The sequence below is a fragment of the Ictidomys tridecemlineatus genome, chromosome 7 (assembly GCF_052094955.1).
Source record: "Ictidomys tridecemlineatus isolate mIctTri1 chromosome 7, mIctTri1.hap1, whole genome shotgun sequence".
Lineage (NCBI taxonomy): Eukaryota > Metazoa > Chordata > Mammalia > Rodentia > Sciuridae > Ictidomys > Ictidomys tridecemlineatus.
In genome coordinates, this window is record NC_135483.1 from 165534953 (window position 1) to 165554579 (window position 19627).

Genomic DNA, 19627 nt, shown 5'->3' on the forward strand with positions numbered 1-19627 from the left:
ATGATAATAAGCTATGTTAAACCAAATACCTAGCAGCAGGAAGAAGAAAGGTTGACAGGTTCTTGCTTTATAGACCATTTAATAAAATCTGGATGCCCTATAAAAGATATTCCCCTTTCCTAAGAGGAAAGAAAAAAAGTGGTTAAAAAATTGGTTATTTCAACCCATGCAGTCTTTCTTCTCTTAAAACATCAGCACTTGATCAAATGACATCATGCTAGGCAGAGTGTTCTACCACTGAGCAACATCCACAGTCCTTTTCTAAATTTTATTTTTTGAGACAGAGTTACTAAGCTGCTCAGGCTGGCATTGAATTTGCCATCCCCCTGCCTCAGTCTCCCAAGTAGCTGTAATTACAGACTGTGCCTGAGTCCACAACATAATTTTTAAAATGTTTCTTCTTTTGCTTGTCTAGAGGATTCCCTGAAGTGAGGGCTGAGACTCACTTTTACTCTGATAAAGCAGCCAGTTGTGCTAGAGGACACCAGGAATCAGGGACTGATGGGCAGTGATGGAGGGCTGCAGTTTTATGCAAGTAGCTTGGAATTTGTCCTCTGCTTAGTGGGGGATCATGAACGTTTTAAGTAGGGCTGTGGCCTGATGGGAGCCTTGTGTGGCAGGCCTCTTGCCAATGCCTTATGACCCAGCCTACTGCTGTCAGTGTGCACTTGGAAACTTAGAAGAATTTTGGCAAAATTAGCCAGATGGTGTGGCTCATGCCTATCATTCTCTACCTAGTATTCTGCTCTCCAGCAAAGGCTGGTGAAAAGCTAATTAATTCCTGAATCAATACCCTATTTCTTAAAACATTGGTGAGATGGTTCAAGTTAGCTTTTTATTTTATGATCTCCTAGTGTCAATATGAACTCAATGTCATATGAAAACACTGGCTTCCTGTTCTATGATTAGCACACATATGTAAGCATTCCCTTTTCTACACTTTCTAAGCTGTTTGCTTTAGGTTTTGTCCAGTTTCAGAACATGTAGGAAAATACAATATTGTGTGATGAGAATACTGAATTCTTCTTATCAGGTTAAAACTTGCTGACCACCTGGTCTTCACCTGGAGATGGGTAAGGGAAAGGTTTCTTTCACTTGCCATTAAGTATTTTTTCTGCATAGCCATAGTATAGCATGGATGCTTTTTATTTTTTATTTTTTAAGCAACCAGTTTCTTCAGTACAAGATTGGAATCTCAGGGCCAAGTATAGGCAGAGAAAGGGAGAGGGTTGAAGAAAATAGGCAAAAAGAACAGCTGTGATATAAAGAAACTCAACCTGCATTGATGTGGACTTTGTTCTAATGCTTTGTAAAAATTATTTCTCTCTCATCCCCCAGGAGAACCAGTAAAGACATCCATTCAGGAATCAGGAGCTTTTTTCCTTCAGGTACAGAATAAATTATCTGATATGGTATTGTATTGTATGCACAATATCTGCAGAGAACACTGACTTCTTTAAAAATAACTACCCATAAAGAATTCTCTGTGACATTGGGACACCCTGCATGTTATTCTCCTGAGAACTCATTTGCCAAGGAAACTTCAATCTAACAAAGAGAAAAATACTAAAGTGGATTCTGTTAGTGAACTTTGGAATTCAGGGAGACTCGAAAGTGACACCTCTTGTTTCAGCTGAGTGATTACTGAATGCACAGGAAGGCAGGGACAACACACTGAACTTTGATGTGTTCTGGCTTTTTCTTGGGTTGATACCTCTTCTCTTAGGAAGAGGCAACAGTACAACCATTTGTACTGGTTTGGAAAACTATCATTTATTTCTACTTTAGGTTACTGTGGAGGCATATGATCCATTTTTTTTCTCCTTGTTTCAAATGATCTTTATTCTGTAAAGCTAAGACATGCAAAAGACTGTAATTTTCATTTAATTTAAGTAAAAACTAAGTAAAAACTAAAATAACTTGTTTGTCTTAAGCACTACACTAATAGAGGAAAATTTTGGTATTAACGGAAAATGTCAGCTATGATAACTTCAGGCTGTATCTGCTGAGTGATTCAGCCAACAAAGAGATGTTTAAGGAACTTCAAAAGAAGAGATGGAATATAAGTGGGACCTTTTGGAAACAGAACAATATCTAGAGTCTTTAACAATCTCTGTCTTTCTTTTCCAGCACATCTCTGAAGAGATATACAAGATGCAGAGCAAGCCCCTTGGAATCTGCTTGATAATCGATTGCATTGGCAATGACACAGGTAGGTGTGGAAGCTGCAGATTGATTGATGCTTCCCAGTGTGATCATGGCACAGATGAGTTGTATTCAATAGGGTTATCAACATTAGCTTCTGTGACAAACACCCTAGATGGTGACATTTGTTTTTCACTTATATCATAGTGTGGTGTGGATTGGAATGGGGGAGCTTTGCTCTGCGTGGCCACTCAGTGGCTCCATCACCTTCCAAGGCTGTGGAGTCTTCTTCAGGGTCCTCTCCATCTGGCTGGTAACTGAGAAAAGAGAGAATGTGTGGAGGATCTCATAACAGATTTAGAGACCGGACCTGAAAGTGATATGCATCATTTTCCCCCACATTCTCTTGGTTAGAACTCATTTGTGGGGCTCCATCTAACTGGTGGACATGGATAAATTGGTCTAGCTGTGTGTTGGGAGGAAAATGAAATGAATTTGGGGACCCCAAATGAAATGAATTTGGGGACGCCTAAAGCACCAATGAAGGCTGGTGCTTTAGTCTTGCCTTTCCATCCTGGATGCTATGGCAGGGAGGAGTCCTGGGATTCAAAGAACATTTATAATGGAAGGCATTCTGGCTTCCAATATTATCAGATAATCTTCACTTTCCCTGGGGACATGAAATATATGATAAATGTGTGTGTTGTTTAGAGGGCTTTGAATACTGTGTGAGCCATGACTCACTTAGGTAATGATCCTTTACTTGGTTGTTGATGTACCTGGGTGTCACTGGCCTTTGGTCTGAATAGATTCTTTTGCTTGGCTGTTGGAGTTCTGACTCAAACTGAAACACTGATGATGCATCAAAAGAGAACGACAAGAGCCCAGATTCCGTGGAAGAACATTCTGTTTAATTATTTATCTCTTCCTTGTGGGGATGATCATCATAGTTCCACATTTTCCAGCTTCTCAACATTCTCTTAGAATGAGTCAGAACTATCTTTTAGTTTTACTTAAAATGTTACCATGGGCAGTTTTATGAAAAAGAGTCTAAGAGAAGGTCAAATTAGCAGACACAAGACTGAATTTCCCAGGATTTCAGCTATGATCCTGCTTTCTCATGTCCTATTTTTGGTCAGATGTGAGAAATGCTGTCTCCTCTGCTATAGATAAGTGTCCTTTCTTTTTTAGCTATTAGTGCCCATATAAGAACGAGGAAATAACTTTCCAGTGAGTCACTTTCTGTTTTAAAGGAGATTGTGTAATTGTCCTTTACTTGTAGTTGTTATCATTCTTGTTTGATTCACCAGCAGAAAACTTCCTAACTGGATGTGATTTTCTTTGTTTTATGAATATCTATTGTATTGAAAGAGTTATAGAGATAAAGCCATGTCCTGTTTTGAATTGAAAAACTCAGTTATTTGTGGCTGAAGTCCAAAGTCTGTGCTTGCTTTCCTTTCTGAGTTGTGGGTCTTTTGTGGACAGAGACTAAATGCATATTTGTGTTTTTCTGCACTGTAGGAGTGTGGTCAGAGCTGGGTCCTAGAATATAATTGGCATAAGCTTAAACTATGGATCTGTAGTGCCCTAGGTTGTGGCCTTGGGCAACTTTTCTAGTATCTTAAGGCTTAGTTTCTCTATTGTAAACTGGATTAATAATAGGACCTATCTCATACAGTGGTTGGGCAGAGTGAGTTCATACTTATAAAAAGCTTGGAACAGTGAGCGGCATATTGTAACCATGTACTAATGCCAGCTAACACTATTTTCTCGTTTTGTTTAATTTTAGTTACAAAATACTAACCAAACATTCACCATGGCTTTATGCTTGGCATATGAAATCTGATTTTAGACAAGTGAGGGATCGGGGTTCTGAGGACCTGAGCCCTGCACTGATCTCAAGGGTTAGTGGGGCATGTTCCCACAGGTGTGGCATCCTGAAATGCAGGCAGTTACCCGAGAGGGGGTGAATGCTTGAGGGAAAACCCAGGTGGAGCACTTCTGTCAGTCATCAGTCTCAATGCACTTGGCAGAGAAAGAAAATCTAAGTATAAAAGCTAGAAAGTAGGGGAGCAGAGACCTGAGAAGGGAGAAAGATGGAAAAGGAAGGTGGAATTGGAGATAGAGCTGGGGGAATACCTTTGGCCTGAGATGTGAGCAGGTACTGGCTTCGGGTGCATTGAGATGTCCCTTTCCTGCTCCTTGGCTACTGATGAGTCTGTATGTGAACCTCAGGAGTCAAAATGGTAGCTCCAGGCAGCAAATCCTTCCTGGTCAGTAGACTCCTTTCAAGTTCAATATCTCAATGGTAGAATTCTGGGCTAGATTGGGCCTGGGTCAATAAAGGGTATTCCAGATGCTCATCACTGCCCTTCCCCTGAGAATCAGCGTTCTTTTGACTCAAGCCCTTCTTGCCCCTCAGAACAAAACAGATAATCTGGCTTGAGGCACAGGTGGCTGATTAACAGATAGGAAACAGGACAACACACTTCCACTCAAATGGGGGTGTGCCCTGAACCCACTTATTCACTTAGCTGAGGCTTAGAGTAGCAGGGGTGTGTTAATTATCATGAAGTGGAAGGACACAATCTCCCCTTCTCATACACTCTCTCTAGGCCCCCAGTTCTTGGTTTCCACACACTCACCTTCTGGGGACTTTTCACTGAGAACTCTGGACCTGGAATCCTGCTTTGGTAGAAAGTAGTCCCAATCAGGTGCAGCACACTTCATTTCCACCGTATCCGTAGTTGGTTGTCTTCATCTAGAGTGATTATGTGGTTTTTTTTTTTTCTGATTATCTTTGCCAACTTTAATGTTGAACAGAATCAGGTAATAAACAAGTAGACAAGATCATTGTCAAGTTCACTGTCAAGTGAAACAAGGGCTCTGGAGGAAATTAGTGGTAATGTGGTCAGATTAATGTGGGGGTAGTAGTAATGGGAGTATATAATTTATGAAAAATCCACTCAGCTGGGTGCAGTGGCACATGCCTGTAATCCCAGGGGCTCGGAAGCTGAGGCAGCAGGATTGCAATTCAAAGTCAGTGTAAAATAGGTACTATTATCTCCATTTTCAAGATGATCAAGCTGAACAGTGAGCTACCTTCCTAATTTCTCTTGTATGGAGAGATCTAGGATTCAAAAACCTATGGTTTAAACCACTTTGCTTCAATGTAAATTCCATCAGCATGGATGCAGTTGTTTACTTATCTCTTACAATGTGTCTCCAATGCCTGGAACAGTACCTGGCACATATGTGCTCAGTGAATATTTGTTAGGTGAACAAATGAAGGAATAAGCTCTTCTAGTGTCAGTGTATTCCCAAAACCATTCCTATTTATCTTGAGAGTTTAGTAGACTCTCTACTGTCTTCTCCTTTTAGCTTCAAAAAAACTAGACTTCCATCCAAACAGTATGCCAGTCCCCTAAATATTTATTAGTTTATATTTTTCTTATCCAATAAATGTTATTGAGCACCTACTGTGTACAAAGTGCCACTCTTGGCCTAGTGCAAAGCCAATATGGAGGCAATGAGGTGGAGTCTGCTTTCGAAGCCAGGCTGTGAGTAAAGACAGGGTTATTCTATGTGACCTGTTTTTGAGAAGAATCCTCATAGGGGTCAGTAACCTCATCTTGAGGCAGACATTAATGCTTAGGGATTTGGGACTAATTATGTCAGTTTGGTAGAATTAAAAAACAAGTCTATGGTGTCTTGTGGCCTGTGTCAGTGACCTAGCAAAGGCTGGCCTATGCTGGGCACTGATTGGCCATTTGAGTGACAGACTCTTGATCTTGTTAGGAATGTGGAAACAAATATATCACATTGCTGATAGGCGGACTTTGGGAGTTGGGCGGAGGCAACCAATGTTTTCCAGGCTTCTGAGTGAAAGATGGTGTTTGCAGCTTTTAAGACTTTTTCCCCCTTTCTTTTTTTTTTCTTCTCTGCTATTTCTAGAAAGCTTGATTTTTTTTTCCCTGTGCTTTAAAACTGGCTAACTCTTCAGTTTTCTAGCAGACACTGCAGGTTTCCTCTTCTAACAGGGCAACAGGAGTACAGTGGAGAACCTTTGCTGGTGCTGCTGACTTAAACTTGAACTCTTGGCTTCCATTTCCTCTTTTTCTTTTAATGGAATAGGTGGGATCCTGACCAGTAGCATTTTCTTGTAGTAACACTTATAGGAAAATCTCTGCAAGGGGATCAGAACAACCACTGTGGCCTCTGCTTGTGAGCTACAAAGACAAGTGGCAAGTGACATCCCAGATAGTAGATGGAGGCTTTGTTCAGATGGAGCAGTCACCGCATGCTTCTGGCCACCTGGAAAGCCAAGGCAGTGGAGCCTCCTTGTTCCCTGCTTCTGGTGTTACTATACCATTATGGAAGGCTTCCTCCTGCAGGCAAGGACCAGGAGTCTGTGATTGGGCATTTTTTTTTTTTCCTGGGCATTCTTATCCTCTGGGACTAAGCAGCTATTTACTTGAAAGGCTACCATCATTAATGGAACTTCTCTTTAAAGCAGAGTCACTTGGAGGCTGTCCTACTTATCGATCCCTTATTTCACAGCGTCCATACATTTAGTGTATATGTAAGAATTATAGGTCCACAATCCCAATAGGAGGACCCTGGTATTTCAGAATTTAGAAGTTTCTAGAGTTTAGGAAGATGACACGCTACATATACTGTAATTTATAGAACACTTTAGTGGGGCCCAGGATAGCACCCCATAATCAAATATGTTAATATTTTGGTAGCAAAATGAATGAATATTCACCACTAAATGGGATAGATCTCATGAGTTCAGAAAAGGTTTTGCCACCAAATGATTTTGGGGAAAGAACTTAAAGATTTTTTGAGCTTTTCAGATACTGCAATTGTGGATAAAGGATTGTAGATATGTGGAAGAACAAAGTATTTTTAGGTTGTCTGGGGTACTCTGAAAACCTCTCTTGACATGCAGCTGACCTATTTATTATTGATATGATTTTCTCCAAATATAAGTTGTTCTGGAAGGAATCACTAGTAATCATCTGTGCTTTATGAAGAAGACGTTTAAAAAGTAGTTTATAATTTTGAGTGTATGTAGAAGTGAGCCCTCTGTGGCTTGGCTGAACAAGTGCAAGTTGATATATGCTAGGCATATCTGCTCCTGTCTTCTCAGTCAGTCTTCTATCTTTGCTTTCATTCATCATCAAATCTACTTGGTGATGGAGCGGGTGATCCTTGGCCCTGTTTTTTCAGGTCCCAGCTTAAATTAGACCTTTTCCATGGTGCCCTCTCCAGTGTTTTAGATCACACTGATCTTGCTTCTCTAACCACCTACTTTTCCTAGATTGAACCATGAACCTTGTGACATTTCAGTCATTTTTTTAATGTACATTTATAGGCTTTATTTCCCCCCGAATTAAAAGCTCCTCTAAGGACAAGAATAACTTTGTGTACTTGATCTGTATCCCAGTGTTTCTATAAGGTAAAAATAGTGGAAACTTAGTAAAAGCTGAGTACTGCAGTCAAGTCAATTTGAGAAATGCTCTGTAGTTGTTCCCCTTTTAGAGATTCAAAAAGTATATCCACCTGGTAAGGTCTCTGGGAAGTCCTGCATAGAACTATTTTAACCTTGTCAATCTTGCATTTTCCACACAATTGGACCTCAGAACACCCTTTCCCACTCAGAATATCCTGCCCATCATGTATTCTGCTCATGTGCTTTATGTTTATTGAACCCAACTTAGTAAGGATGTTTGATAAATTATTGTAAATTCTCTTATTTATTCTATCAATGGAGCCCTTTTCAGGGTAATTGTGAAGATAAGTTGCCCTCATTTAGATAAAAGTGAATTCTAAATTAATGAGGTCATGGCATTTCACTGGATTAAATTCCTCAGGCTTAATTATGATTGCCCAAACCTGTGAGTAGTGCCAATGATGGCCCCTCTACCCGAAACCCTGTACTAACTGCAAAGCCAGAAGAAGAAAACCCATTATTTTAGAAAGTCTTTTCAAAGTTGAAATTTACCAGGCTAGGTCTAGGGTGGGAGTGGGGTGTCCAGGATATGTAGAAAGAGAAGTGGATTTCTGCTTTTTGTTGAAGTTTTTTTTTTTTTTCCAAACTCAGCACCCAAGTTTTTCTTCCCCTGTTTGTTGGTGAAGACATGATAGTGAAGTGGTATATGGGACACAGAATCTATCTGCCCTGAGCCCATTTTAGTGAGAATGTAGAGACCTCCTCTGGTCTCAAGAGACAGCTTCCATGAAGAGGCTCACAGGCTCCCTGGCTTGGAGTTTGAAATGGCTTCGTTAATCTTTTGATTTGTCTCTTATATTTGAGTAAATATTCAGTTTGCAAGCATCTTTACAGAAATCTCATTGGCTCCTTACAGATACCTTTTGAAGAACAAGGTTTAGTGTATATCCCAGTTACTTGGGAGTCTAAGGGAGGAGGATCACAAGTTTGAAGCTGCCTGGGTTACTCAGAGATACACTGTCTCAAAAATAAGATTTAAAAGGGCTGTGGGTGTGATTCAGTGGTAGAGTGCCTGCCTAGCATGGGTGAGGCCCTGGATTTGATCCCCACCACCACAGGACATAAAACAAACAAAACCTAAACATGGTTTAGGTATATTAGTATTAATCCCATTTTACAGATGAATAAACAGAAGCTGTAATTTACTCAGTCACCCTGTCACAGCCTCCTTCATTCTATAAATTAGGTTGGGCCGTCTGCTCTTGCTGTCCCAGAAGGGAAACAACAAATGCCAGCCTACGTCCCTGCCACCCTACCTCACCATCTAACAGAGGAAAATATACTAACGAGGAACCTTAGCTGTGGTGACTTTGGGCTGTGTCTGTTGGGTGACTCCTTCTTGACAGAGGGATATTGGAAAGCCACTCTGTCTTGTTGAGGCCCATCCAGATTTGGTGTTTTTCATGGCTTAGTTGTGGCATCTGGGACTAGCATGGCTTTTGGTTTCATCTCTGCCTTTAGCGTTTTTGGCCCCCTATTCTCTTAAGTAAGGTTTTCCTGCCCCAGACCTCAGATTCCCATTCCCTTCTTAGTTCGCCTGCTAATATAGATGGGTTCTCTTCTAAGATCAGGCTAGGTGGAGGCTCCAGGAAGAGGAGCGGGAGGAGGGGCATGAGCTGGAATTTACAATCTGATCTTGTGGTTCTGAGACTGGTTCCTCTTTTGCCAGCTGCCTACTGGTTGCCACATGACAGGGACTACACCAGGGAACCCAGATAAAGGAAAAAGCTAGAAGGCACCAGGACGACATTTCAGTTGCATTCCCACATAGAAACGTGTGAGGGACTGTGGTGAGCTCTCTTTCAAGGACTGTGATAAGGAAGGGCATTTATCAGTGAGGAGAGAGGGTTTTGAAGGAAGGGAACCAGCTGGAAATAACAAGTAAACAAAAGAGCTCTGAATCTGGTGTTTCCCTGTTCGCTTCTGCCCCCTAGAGGAGAGATCACTCCATGAAGAGAAATGTGTGTCATGACAGGAAGTGTTTGGAAAGAAGTGGTAGGGACAGGGCTGCTCTCAGGACTATATTATCTTGTTGCCCTGTGCTGTGTCCAGCCTAGGTGTGGTACTGGGCACTGAACCCTTGGGCACAGCCTGGGGAGATGGCTAGGGTCACTGCAGCCAGGCCTTTCAGCATTCTTACCAGGGTAAGTGTGTTAACAGGCTATCAGAAACCTGAGAATCATGTGCTGATTCATTAGAGGTTTAATAGCCTTCTTTGTATCTCTTCATTATTATAGGATATTATAATTCATTTTTTCATACTTAACTGTGACCCAAACAAGCAAAAGAAAAAAGTAACTACAGTCTCAAGTCAGGGTGACTGTCATTCCCTTTTCCTGATAGAAATCAAAGAACTCTTCTCATGAATTATTTATCTAACAATGTGTACAAATCACTTCAAAATTTAGTAGCTTAGAACAACAATACTTATTTAATTATATTTATCACAGTTCCAGTAGGTCAGGAATTTAGGATCCGCTTAGCTGGGCTGTTTGGGCCCATTTTTCTGGTGAGTTGTGATTAGTTGTCAGAAAGGGCCCCTGAAAACTTGGTTGGGATTGGAGGATCTGTTGCTAAGGAGATCCATTGCCATGGCGGGGAAGCTGGTACTGATTGTTGGTGTGAGGCCTCAGTTCTTCTGCGTTTGAGTCTCTCCAAGGTGCGAGGTGCCTGAGTGTTCTCAAGAAGCAGCATTGGTTTCCCCACAGGGCGAATCATTCAAAAGAGAGAAAAAGTCAAGTGGAAATTGTATCCTTTTGATGTTCTAGCTTTGTCAGTCCCATGCTATCACTTCTGCCACAAAATTAGAGATGTGTAATGGGTGGGTCAAAAGGACATGGATTTTTGAATGGAGAAGAAAAAAAGTTTCTGTTTTCTATTAGAAAATATATAAGTTGATATAAATCAGGTGTGTTTATTCCTCCACTAAGGGTAGACTGAGCAGATGAGAAAAATGAACTTAGTTGCATCTGTAGGGCCACCAAAACTTCTAGAAGACAAACAAAAAGATTCTAAACAAGAGAATAGGAGGTAATATTTACTGAGCACCAAGAGTTTATTTGTACTGTTTTATCCTCACAACAATCTTGTAAGGTGGTTGTCATTCCAACTAAAGCCAGAGAATCCCACTTTCTTAAAGTCATATAGCCTAAGGTGGTGGTAAGGTCGGGGCTGTCTGGATTAATGTCTGCTCTTGCTACTACCTTACACTGGCCCTCAGGATGCCTGGGAGAAGACTCTTTGGGGGTATTTTAGAGAATCTTGGCTAGGTCTCAGTTGCTCAGGCAGAGGTTGGTCACACTGGGAAGCAGATTGTGATAGGAACTGGGAAGTCCAGAAATGGTCTTGACTTAAACCAAGGGGCTTCTGAATCAGTCCATGGCAGGTTGAAGGAACTCATGACCTGTGCTGCTTTTTCTACAGCTATTTGGATCTAGGCTTGGATTTGTACTCCACAAACACTTCCATTCCAGTATGTGTGGGTTATTGTTAGGACTTGTTATTTTAAGAAAGAGCCTTTTGAAAAATCCCCAACTTTGTTTCAGTTGAAAAGAAAAAGATTTTGTTCTTCTTGTTTGATTGGACTGGAGTGGGCTGTCTGGGCCTATGGTCACATATGCTGGTGGTGTCAGGCAGAGACAGTGGTGTCGTGGAGAACAGACCAGCCTTGTCAACCTGGGGCATGAAAGTCACATATTTCATATTTTGGATTTCTTCTTCCTGTCCAGTTTTCAGGCCCCTTAAAATACTGTCACACAGAAACAAAGAAGAAAAGGAGACTAGACTAGATACCCAGTTCCTAGCATTCCAGTTTCTTGGGCTTTTCTGACTCCAGTGTTGTTTTCCATGTTTGTTTATTTTCTCCAGAAGTTCTTCGACACACCTTCACTTCCCTGGGCTATGAAGTCCAAAATTTTTTGCATCTTCGTGTGAAAGACATAAGCCATATTCTTCACCAAGTTGCCAATCTGCCCCGACACCGACACCATGACAGCTTTGTGTGTGTCCTGGTGAGCCGAGGAGGCTCCCAAAGTGTGTTTGGCGTGGATGAGACTCACTCAGGGTTATCCTTGCATCATATCAGGAGGATATTCATGGGGGACAAATGTCCTTCCCTCATAGGGAAACCAAAGCTCTTTTTTATTCAGAACTATGTGGTGTCTGAGGGCCAGAAGGAAGACAGCAGCCTGCTGGAGGTCGATAGTCCAGCGGTGACCAATGTGGAATCCAAGGAACCAAAGCCTGGGCCAAGCACGGTTCACCGAGAAGCTGACTTCTTCTGGAGCTTGTGCACTGCTAGTGTGTCCCTGCTGGAGCAGGCCTCTAGCTCACCCTCCTTGTACCTGCAGTGCCTCTCTCAGAAGCTGGAGCGAGAAAGGTGAGCCACCGAGGAGACCAATCCTGACCTCATTTACTGTCCTGCTACCAAATGTTTGATGTCATGTTTGATGCCTTCCTGGAGGAAAGGGATTTTTCTTTCCCCATTAGGCTTGTCTTAGGGGTATAATATAGACCAGTTCAACTTACGAACACTTTATGTTAGCCAGCTTGAGGTTTGGATATTTTTCTTTAAAGCTCAGAAATTTTTAAATTTCTTACTACAAGAACAATACATAAAATCATAAATATAGATGCTGAAAACAGAATGTAACAAGCATTTGTAATCCTCCTAACTAGAACCGTCCTCTGTTAACCAAATGTTAGTGTACCGCCTTCCAGGCATTTTTTTTGGGGGGGGGGTGGAATTCCCACACAATCCTAGATACAACCCATACGGAATCATCATTGACTAATACTTTACAACTTACTTTTAGTTTGCTTAATGGTAGATCACAAACATTTTTGCATGTCAATAGTCACATTGGGACAACATCATTTTTAATTTTTGCAAAGCAACTACCAATATGGCTATAGCTCATTTTACTCAACTGACCCTTAGACATCAGATACTGTTTTACTTTTACACAAAGAAAGAGTTAAAAACATCTTTACAGCTTGACATCTTGCTTATAAGAGTTGTTTCCATGGAGTGAATTCCCAGACATGGAACCACTGTGTCAAAGGGCATGCAAGCTTTGGATACATCTGACTTAATTGTCTTCTAGGACACTTATGCCAGTCTCATATGAGAGTTTCTATGTCCCTGAACTCTCACTGATAACTGCATGCTCTTTTTTTTTTTTCCATGTTTTGACAGTTTGATGGGTGAAAAAATGGCATCTGACTGTTCAGGTCTGCAGATTGTTGTTACATACAGTAATCACCCTTATCTGATGCTTTTCTTCGGTCACCGTCAACTACAGTCTAGAAATATTAGGTGGAAAATTACAGAAATAACTTACTCATACATTTTAAACAACTTTTATACAGAATATTGTTGTAATTGTTCTGTTTTTATTATTGTTGTTGTTAATCTCTTTCTGTGCCTAATATGAAAATTAAGCTTAATCATAGGTATATAGTTTTGGGAAAAGCATAGTATATGCAATGTAGATATATGGTGCTAGCTGTGGTTTCATGCACCCACTGAAGTTCTTAGAATGTATCTTCTGTGGATAAGGGGCTGCTGTAAACATTTTTGATGTTTATTGCCAAGAATGCTTTCCTAAAGGAAACACTGGCATCCTGGTTTCTAGATAGGCTGAGGGAAGCCACAGTATACCTTAAGTGTAAGATTAATTGACCTTTGTAGTGCCTCTTAATTACAATTGAGAATGATATTTTTGAGCCGCCTGTTGAATGCATTCTGGGTTGTAGCTCTGAAGACCCAGGAACAAATCTCACAGCTTTCTTTCCCCAGCCCCCTCCATGGTGGCGCAGCAGGAAGGGAAGGGCCTTAGCAGGAACAAGTCGGACTTCAAAGGTTGATGCTCTATGGGCCAGTGGTATTATTGACCCTCTACACCCATCCTGCATTTGCATAGTTGACCCAGGTGGGTTATGGTCCAGCCAGTGTGTTCTCAGAATAAAATTCTGCTCTCTACAGAGAGGGAACTGTGGCTGTTGGACCAGTGCCACCAACTGGTTTGGATCATTCTTGAAGCAGCTTGTGGAATGTCTAGAAAGGAACAATTTCAAAGAACTTTCACATCAGTTGGCTTATTTTACCCTAATGACAATATGTCTTCTCTTTGATATTTGCTTGACATTAAAATTTGCCTTTCTCATTTCCTCCAGAAAACGCCCACTTCTGGATCTCCACCTTGACCTCAACCGCAAAGTGTATGATTGGAACAGCAGAGTTTCTGCCAAGGAAAAGTACTGCCTCGTTTTGCAACACACCCTGAGAAAGAAACTCATCCTGTCTCCCACATGAAAACCCCAAACCTTTCTTCACCTGGAGGTCTCCATCTCTAGAGAGAGAGTGGTTTTCAAGCATGCATGCATGTGAATGGTATGTGGAATAAGATACTGCACAATGCTGTACAATGAGGAATGCTTGACTGGAAGTGGGGTTTGAACTGTCTGAGAAGAAAGTATCAGCATCTGTTGCTGAAAGAGCTGACCAGGTCAGCCTTGGGAGGGAAAAGCTTCAAAACAACAGTTGAGCACTGTTGAATTGGGCAAGTACCAATCAAGTGAACCCAAGATACAGAGATCAGCTTAATTAACCTGTGTATATCCATACTCCATCTTAAAAAGTAAAATGCAAATGCAGATTGAGGAAATCAGAACACCACAAACAGGGTCTTGCCTTCTAGAAACAACCACAGTTAACCAAAACTTTGTGTATCACCTGGCAAATTTTTTTCCTGCTCCCAAGATTTAAGTAAGAGAGAGGTTATCTTAGTCCATTTGGGCAACTACATCAAATGATCATAGACTTGGTAGCTTAAACAGCACACATTTATTTCTTACAGTTCTAGAGGCTAGCAAATCCAAGGTGCTGTCAGATCCTGTGTCTGGTGAGGGCCTTCTTGGTTTTCAGAGAGCTATCTTCTGTTCTCAAATGGCAGAAAGAGAGGGAGGGGTTGGGGAGGAAGAGGGACAGAGAGAGAAACTTGCAATACACCTTCCTGTCTGTTATTGTTTAGTGAGTGGGGGACTCCTGCAGTTATCTTTATATTTACTTTGCTTAGGGGCATCAGGAGGAAATACTGTGTCTGTGTGGCCCTGTGAACCAGCACCCCATGCTAATTATAATAGAGAGAATGTAAGAGGAATCTTAATGCAGCTTTGGTTGCCTTTTGCAGTTCCATCTTGACAAAGTGACAAGCATTTTCCATTTATTCTTTTTCTTATCATAAACAATTACAACCACACGCATGCCAGGCAAGCGCGCCACTGCTTGAGTCACATCCCCAGCCCGTATTTTATTTATTAAACTTATTTATTGTTTAAATAAAATGTTCTAAAATATACATGGAGACTTATATTTCTTTAAGGCAATATAAGAGATAAGAAAGAACAAAACTGGTGGTTTAGAGGAAGTCTGTACTTTCCAGTTACTCCACAGCTTGGGATTTGAGCAATGGGAATACTGCTCAGCTAGATGGGTGACTGAGGGAATTTACTAAAATTCAATAGAGGTTGGTTAGACATAGAGAAACTCAGAAATTCTGGTGTTTCAAACAGGACTAAAAAGAGTTCATCAGAGTCAACAGAGGGTGGCAGCACCTCCAGGTCACTGCAGAGAAGAAGGACAACACAAAGGGAGAGAGAAACACAGCAGACAAATTTGGCACTGGAACGCATGTAGAATAAAAAGGCAGTTGGAACTTAGCTAATCCAGAGGCTGCACAGAAAGCTGATGCCCTGGATCTCTCAACATGGGAGTGAAGAGCTGAGGCAGGGAGACAGCTGGTAGAGGTCATGAAGGAACTTGTTGCTGCAGGAACCCAAGAGAGCATTGTGAATACTGTCATACTGTCCCAGCCAGTGTCTACTGAGGCATAGGGTGCACCTAGCAATTGAAACAGGCACAGAGAAGATTGTAATCATGGAGATTTAGGTCAGAGATTACAATAGGGAGTACAGCTCTTTCCCTTCAAGTCTGTTGGCTTGGACCACCAGCTGAAGAGGGTCAGGAAACCTGAGATGCAGCTCAGGAAGGCCATATTCACAGGTAGTGGAGTGTCTGAGACCCGCTGTGCCCACTTCATCCAGGGTGGTTGGTTACCCAGACCTACAAATAGAATTCTGGGGAGGCTCCTGAGATCCACATGCCCAGAAGAGATCAGCAACTACCTGATCTAGTTTCTCTGGAGTAGATACCATCTGACAAAGTTCCAAAATTCTGATCAGAGCTAGACTTCAGCCAATGGAACTTCCCATTTAGAATTCTGCAGAAGCTCCACCCTGGGAGCACATCTGTCTAGTCTGTCCAGACAAAACTCCAACAGACACTGCTTCTCATTCCATTCTACTTAGTACTGGTGAGTAGGGAAGTCCAGAAGCATTTCAATCTGTTTTGATTTCAGGCCACTCCAGTCAGCAGCTTGGTGAGCAAAAACGAGAAAGGGTTTAATAACCCTCAGCCCTTGCTTTCTCTAAGGGGTGCATAACCCAAGAAGAAATGGAAAGAAGGACAGTCTGGAAGTCTGGTATAGTCAATGAACGTCTATCCTTGTTAGTAGTTTCAACTACCTTTCTTCAATTTTTCTTTAAGATTTTTTCTTGTATTTGCTGATATATATATATATATATATATACACACACACACACACACACACATATGTATCTTTTTATCATTTTTATCTTTTTTATTATCTTTTTGTTAATATTATTTTTTTTGGTACTGGGGATTGAACCCAGGGGCACTCAACCACTAAGCCACATCCCAAGCCCTTTCTGTATTTTATTTAGAGACAAGTTCTTGCTAAGTTGCTTAGGGCCTCGTTAAGTTGCCCAGGCTGGCTCTTGAACTCTCTATCTTCCTGCCTCAGCCTCCCCAGCTGCTGGGATTGTAGGCATGCACCACCACACCTGGCTTGTTTTGTTTTTTGAAGGTATTTTTAAGTTTTAGTTTTTATCTCTTGTTACTTTCTCCACTTTCTTCTCTCTGTAATAACCAAATTATCTTGTTCTTTCTCTATCTCAGTCTGTATTTTGTTTCTTTTATTTTTTCCTCTCTCCTTCTTTATGTCTTCACATGCTACTTCTCTTCTGTCTTCTCTCCTTTCACCTTTTGAATATTCCTTTTTCTTTAAATATTTATTTTTTAATTATAGTTGGACACAATGCATTTATTTTATTCATTTATATGTGGTGCTGAGGGATAGAACCCAGGGCCTCACACGTGCTAGGTGAGTGCTCTACTGTTGAGCCACAACCCCCGTCCACTCCTTTTAAATATTCTTAACTTCCTTTTTCCTTCTTACTCCATTTTCTTTTCTCTGAATTATCTGTATTTTTATTATATTTAAAAACCATTTAGTTTATATAACTCCTGCCTCATCATTTATGTTGCAGTGGCCGTTGGTGTTGTGGATGTTGTAGTGGACACCTGGTGTTTACTTTAGTGACGTGTCTAGTTCATGCCTGTAGTTTGTTTTTGCTGTTGTTAATTTCCAACCCCACCATTCTTGTTTGTGTGGTTATTTAGAGTTATAGATATCATGGTAGGTTCCTAGTATTTACTTTAATGATGTGTATTGTTTTCTGCCTTTGTTGCTGGTTTTTATATCCCCCTTTTCTGTGAGGTATTGGAAATCTAGTTATACTGCTGAGCTACACCCCAAACCCAGCTAAAAGACAGCACACTTGGTCCCAAACCCACTCAAACTTCAGCAATACTTTAACACACACATTCACACACACACAAAATAGAGGAGCAAAAAACTCCCACAGAGGCCCTCTATAGAAACAGCTAGGGAGGGGCCTCAGGTCCCATTTGTGAACATCTGCTCCTATGGCAGATGTGGACATCACACCTTTGTAGAGACTCAACCTAGAGCACTCCTAAATTACAGACATACAGACTTGTCAAGTTTAGAAGAGCTACCACAGAGGGCATACCTTATATGTCCTGCTGTATAAAACACAACTGCCTGATCTGCTAGAAGGATCACACTCTTGTGTGTCCTACAGAAAAAGTGGGATCTTAAGCTCCAACACATTACAGTGCTATATCAAAGTGGACTATCATCCCCCCAAATGATCAAGGAAACTATACTACAACATCCACTTGGAAATATATTCAACAACTTACAACACTCTGATGTCCCAGAACACATTACCAAGAGAAGGTTGTACCTTAAAAAAAAATCCCTCCCATCAAAGTACAAGAGAACTCTGTCCCAATAGATGAACAAATCATAACACAAAATAGAAATATAAGAAATATAAAACAAGGTAACATGACATCTCCCAAGGTTTACAATTCACCAACAACTGACTCAAAAGATATTGAAGTAGATTGAAATACTGGATTAAGAATTTAAAAGAAAGAATACCAGGTGTGGTGGTGCATGCCTATAATCCCAACAACTCAAGAGGCTGAGGCAAGAGGATCACAAATTCAAAGCCAGCCTCAGCAACTTAACAAGGCCCTATGCAACTTAGGGAGATCCTGTCTCAAAATAAAACATAAAATGGGCTGGGGATGTGGCTCAGTGGTAAAGCCATCACTACGATAAATTCCTAGTACCCCCCCAAAAAAAATTTCAAAAGAATAATTATAAAAAGATCAGCAAATTCGGATATACAATCAATCAACAAGTACATGAAAAAATGCTCACCATCTCTAGCAGTCAGAGAAATACAAATCAAAACCACCCTAAGATACCATCTCACTCCAGTAAGATTGGCAGCCACTATGAAGTCAAACAACAACAAGTGCTGGCGAGGATGTGGAGAAAAGGGTACACTTGTACATTGCTGGTGGGACTGCAAATTGGTGCGGCCAATTTGGAAAGCAGTATGGAGATTCCTGGGAAAGCTGGGAATAGAACCACCATTTGACCCAGCTATTGCCCTTCTTGGACTATTCCCTGAAGACCTTAAAAGAGCGTACTACAGGGATACTGCCACATCGATGTTCATAGCAGCACAATTCACAATAGCTAGACTGTGGAACCAACCCAGATGCCCTTCAATAGATGAATGGATAAAAAAAAAATGTGGCATTTATACACCATGGAGTATTACGCAGCACTAAAAAATGACAAAATCATGGAATATGCAGGGAAATGGATGGCACTAGAGCAGATTATGCTTAGTGAAGCTAGCCAATCCCTAAAAAACAAATACCAAATGTCTTCTTTGATATAATGAGAGCAACTATGAACAGAGCAGGGAGGAAGAGCAGGAAGAAAAGATTAACATTAAACAGAGACATGAGATGGGAGGGAAAGGGAGAGAAAAGGGAAATTGCATGAAAATGAAGGGAGACTCTGATTGCTATACAAAATTACATATAAGAGGTTGTGAAGGGAATGGGAAAATAAACAAGGAGAGAAATGAATTAAAGTAGATGGGGTAGAGAGAGAAGATGTGAGGGAAGGGGAGGGGGGATAGTAGAGGATAGGAAAGGTATCAGAATACAACAGTTACTAATAGGGAATTATGTAAAATTGTGGATGTGTAACCGACGTGATTCTGCAATCTGCATTTGGGGTAAAAATTGGGAGTTCATAACCCACTTGAATCTAATGTATGAAATATGATATGTCAAGAACTTTGTAATGTTGTGAACAACCAATAAAAAAAATCAGCTAATTCCAAGAGAACACAGAAATATGAATGACAAATTTAAGAGATAGAGATACAATAGAAATCATGAAGTTGAAAGGTATAATGAATCAAACAAAAATTCAGCTGAAAGTCTCTCCTTTAGAGTAGAACAAGTATAAAACAGAATCTCAGAGCTGGAAGAGAAAGTGTTCAGCCTTTAATATTTAGATAGTAATAAAGAAAATAAATAACAATGATCAGAATATACAAGAACTCTGGGGCATTAGGAGACCGAATTTAAGGATCACTGGAATTGAAGAGGAATATGAGATACAGACTAATGGCATAGAT

At 40.9% G+C, this 19627-nt stretch overlaps 2 protein-coding genes across 27 annotated transcripts in view; both read left to right on the forward strand.

The window, feature by feature from the left end:
* Cflar (CASP8 and FADD like apoptosis regulator) overlaps positions 1-19627 on the forward strand; it is a 57027-nt gene that overhangs the window by 27439 nt on the left and 9961 nt on the right. For 16 of the 26 annotated variants that reach the window (XM_013364597.4, XM_021735657.3, XM_005338900.5 and 13 more), the window contains 4 exons: positions 1339-1388; positions 2131-2212; positions 11531-12041; positions 13841-15024. In XM_013364597.4, the coding sequence (XP_013220051.2) occupies positions 1339-1388; positions 2131-2212; positions 11531-12041; positions 13841-13979 (782 nt within the window). In that variant the 3' untranslated portion in view covers positions 13980-15024. Of the gene's footprint in view, positions 1-1338; positions 1389-2130; positions 2213-11530; positions 12042-13840; positions 15025-16083; positions 16232-19627 lie in introns of those variants that run through there. The other 10 variants (XR_013424234.1, XR_013424237.1, XR_013424238.1 and 7 more) reach the window with 3 other exon arrangements.
* The window catches only part of Casp10 (caspase 10), a 68859-nt gene continuing 65344 nt past the window's right edge, over positions 16113-19627 (forward strand). The window contains 1 exon segment of the mRNA XM_078017846.1: positions 16113-16231. Within this exon segment, the coding sequence (XP_077873972.1) occupies positions 16179-16231 (53 nt within the window). The 5' untranslated portion in view covers positions 16113-16178.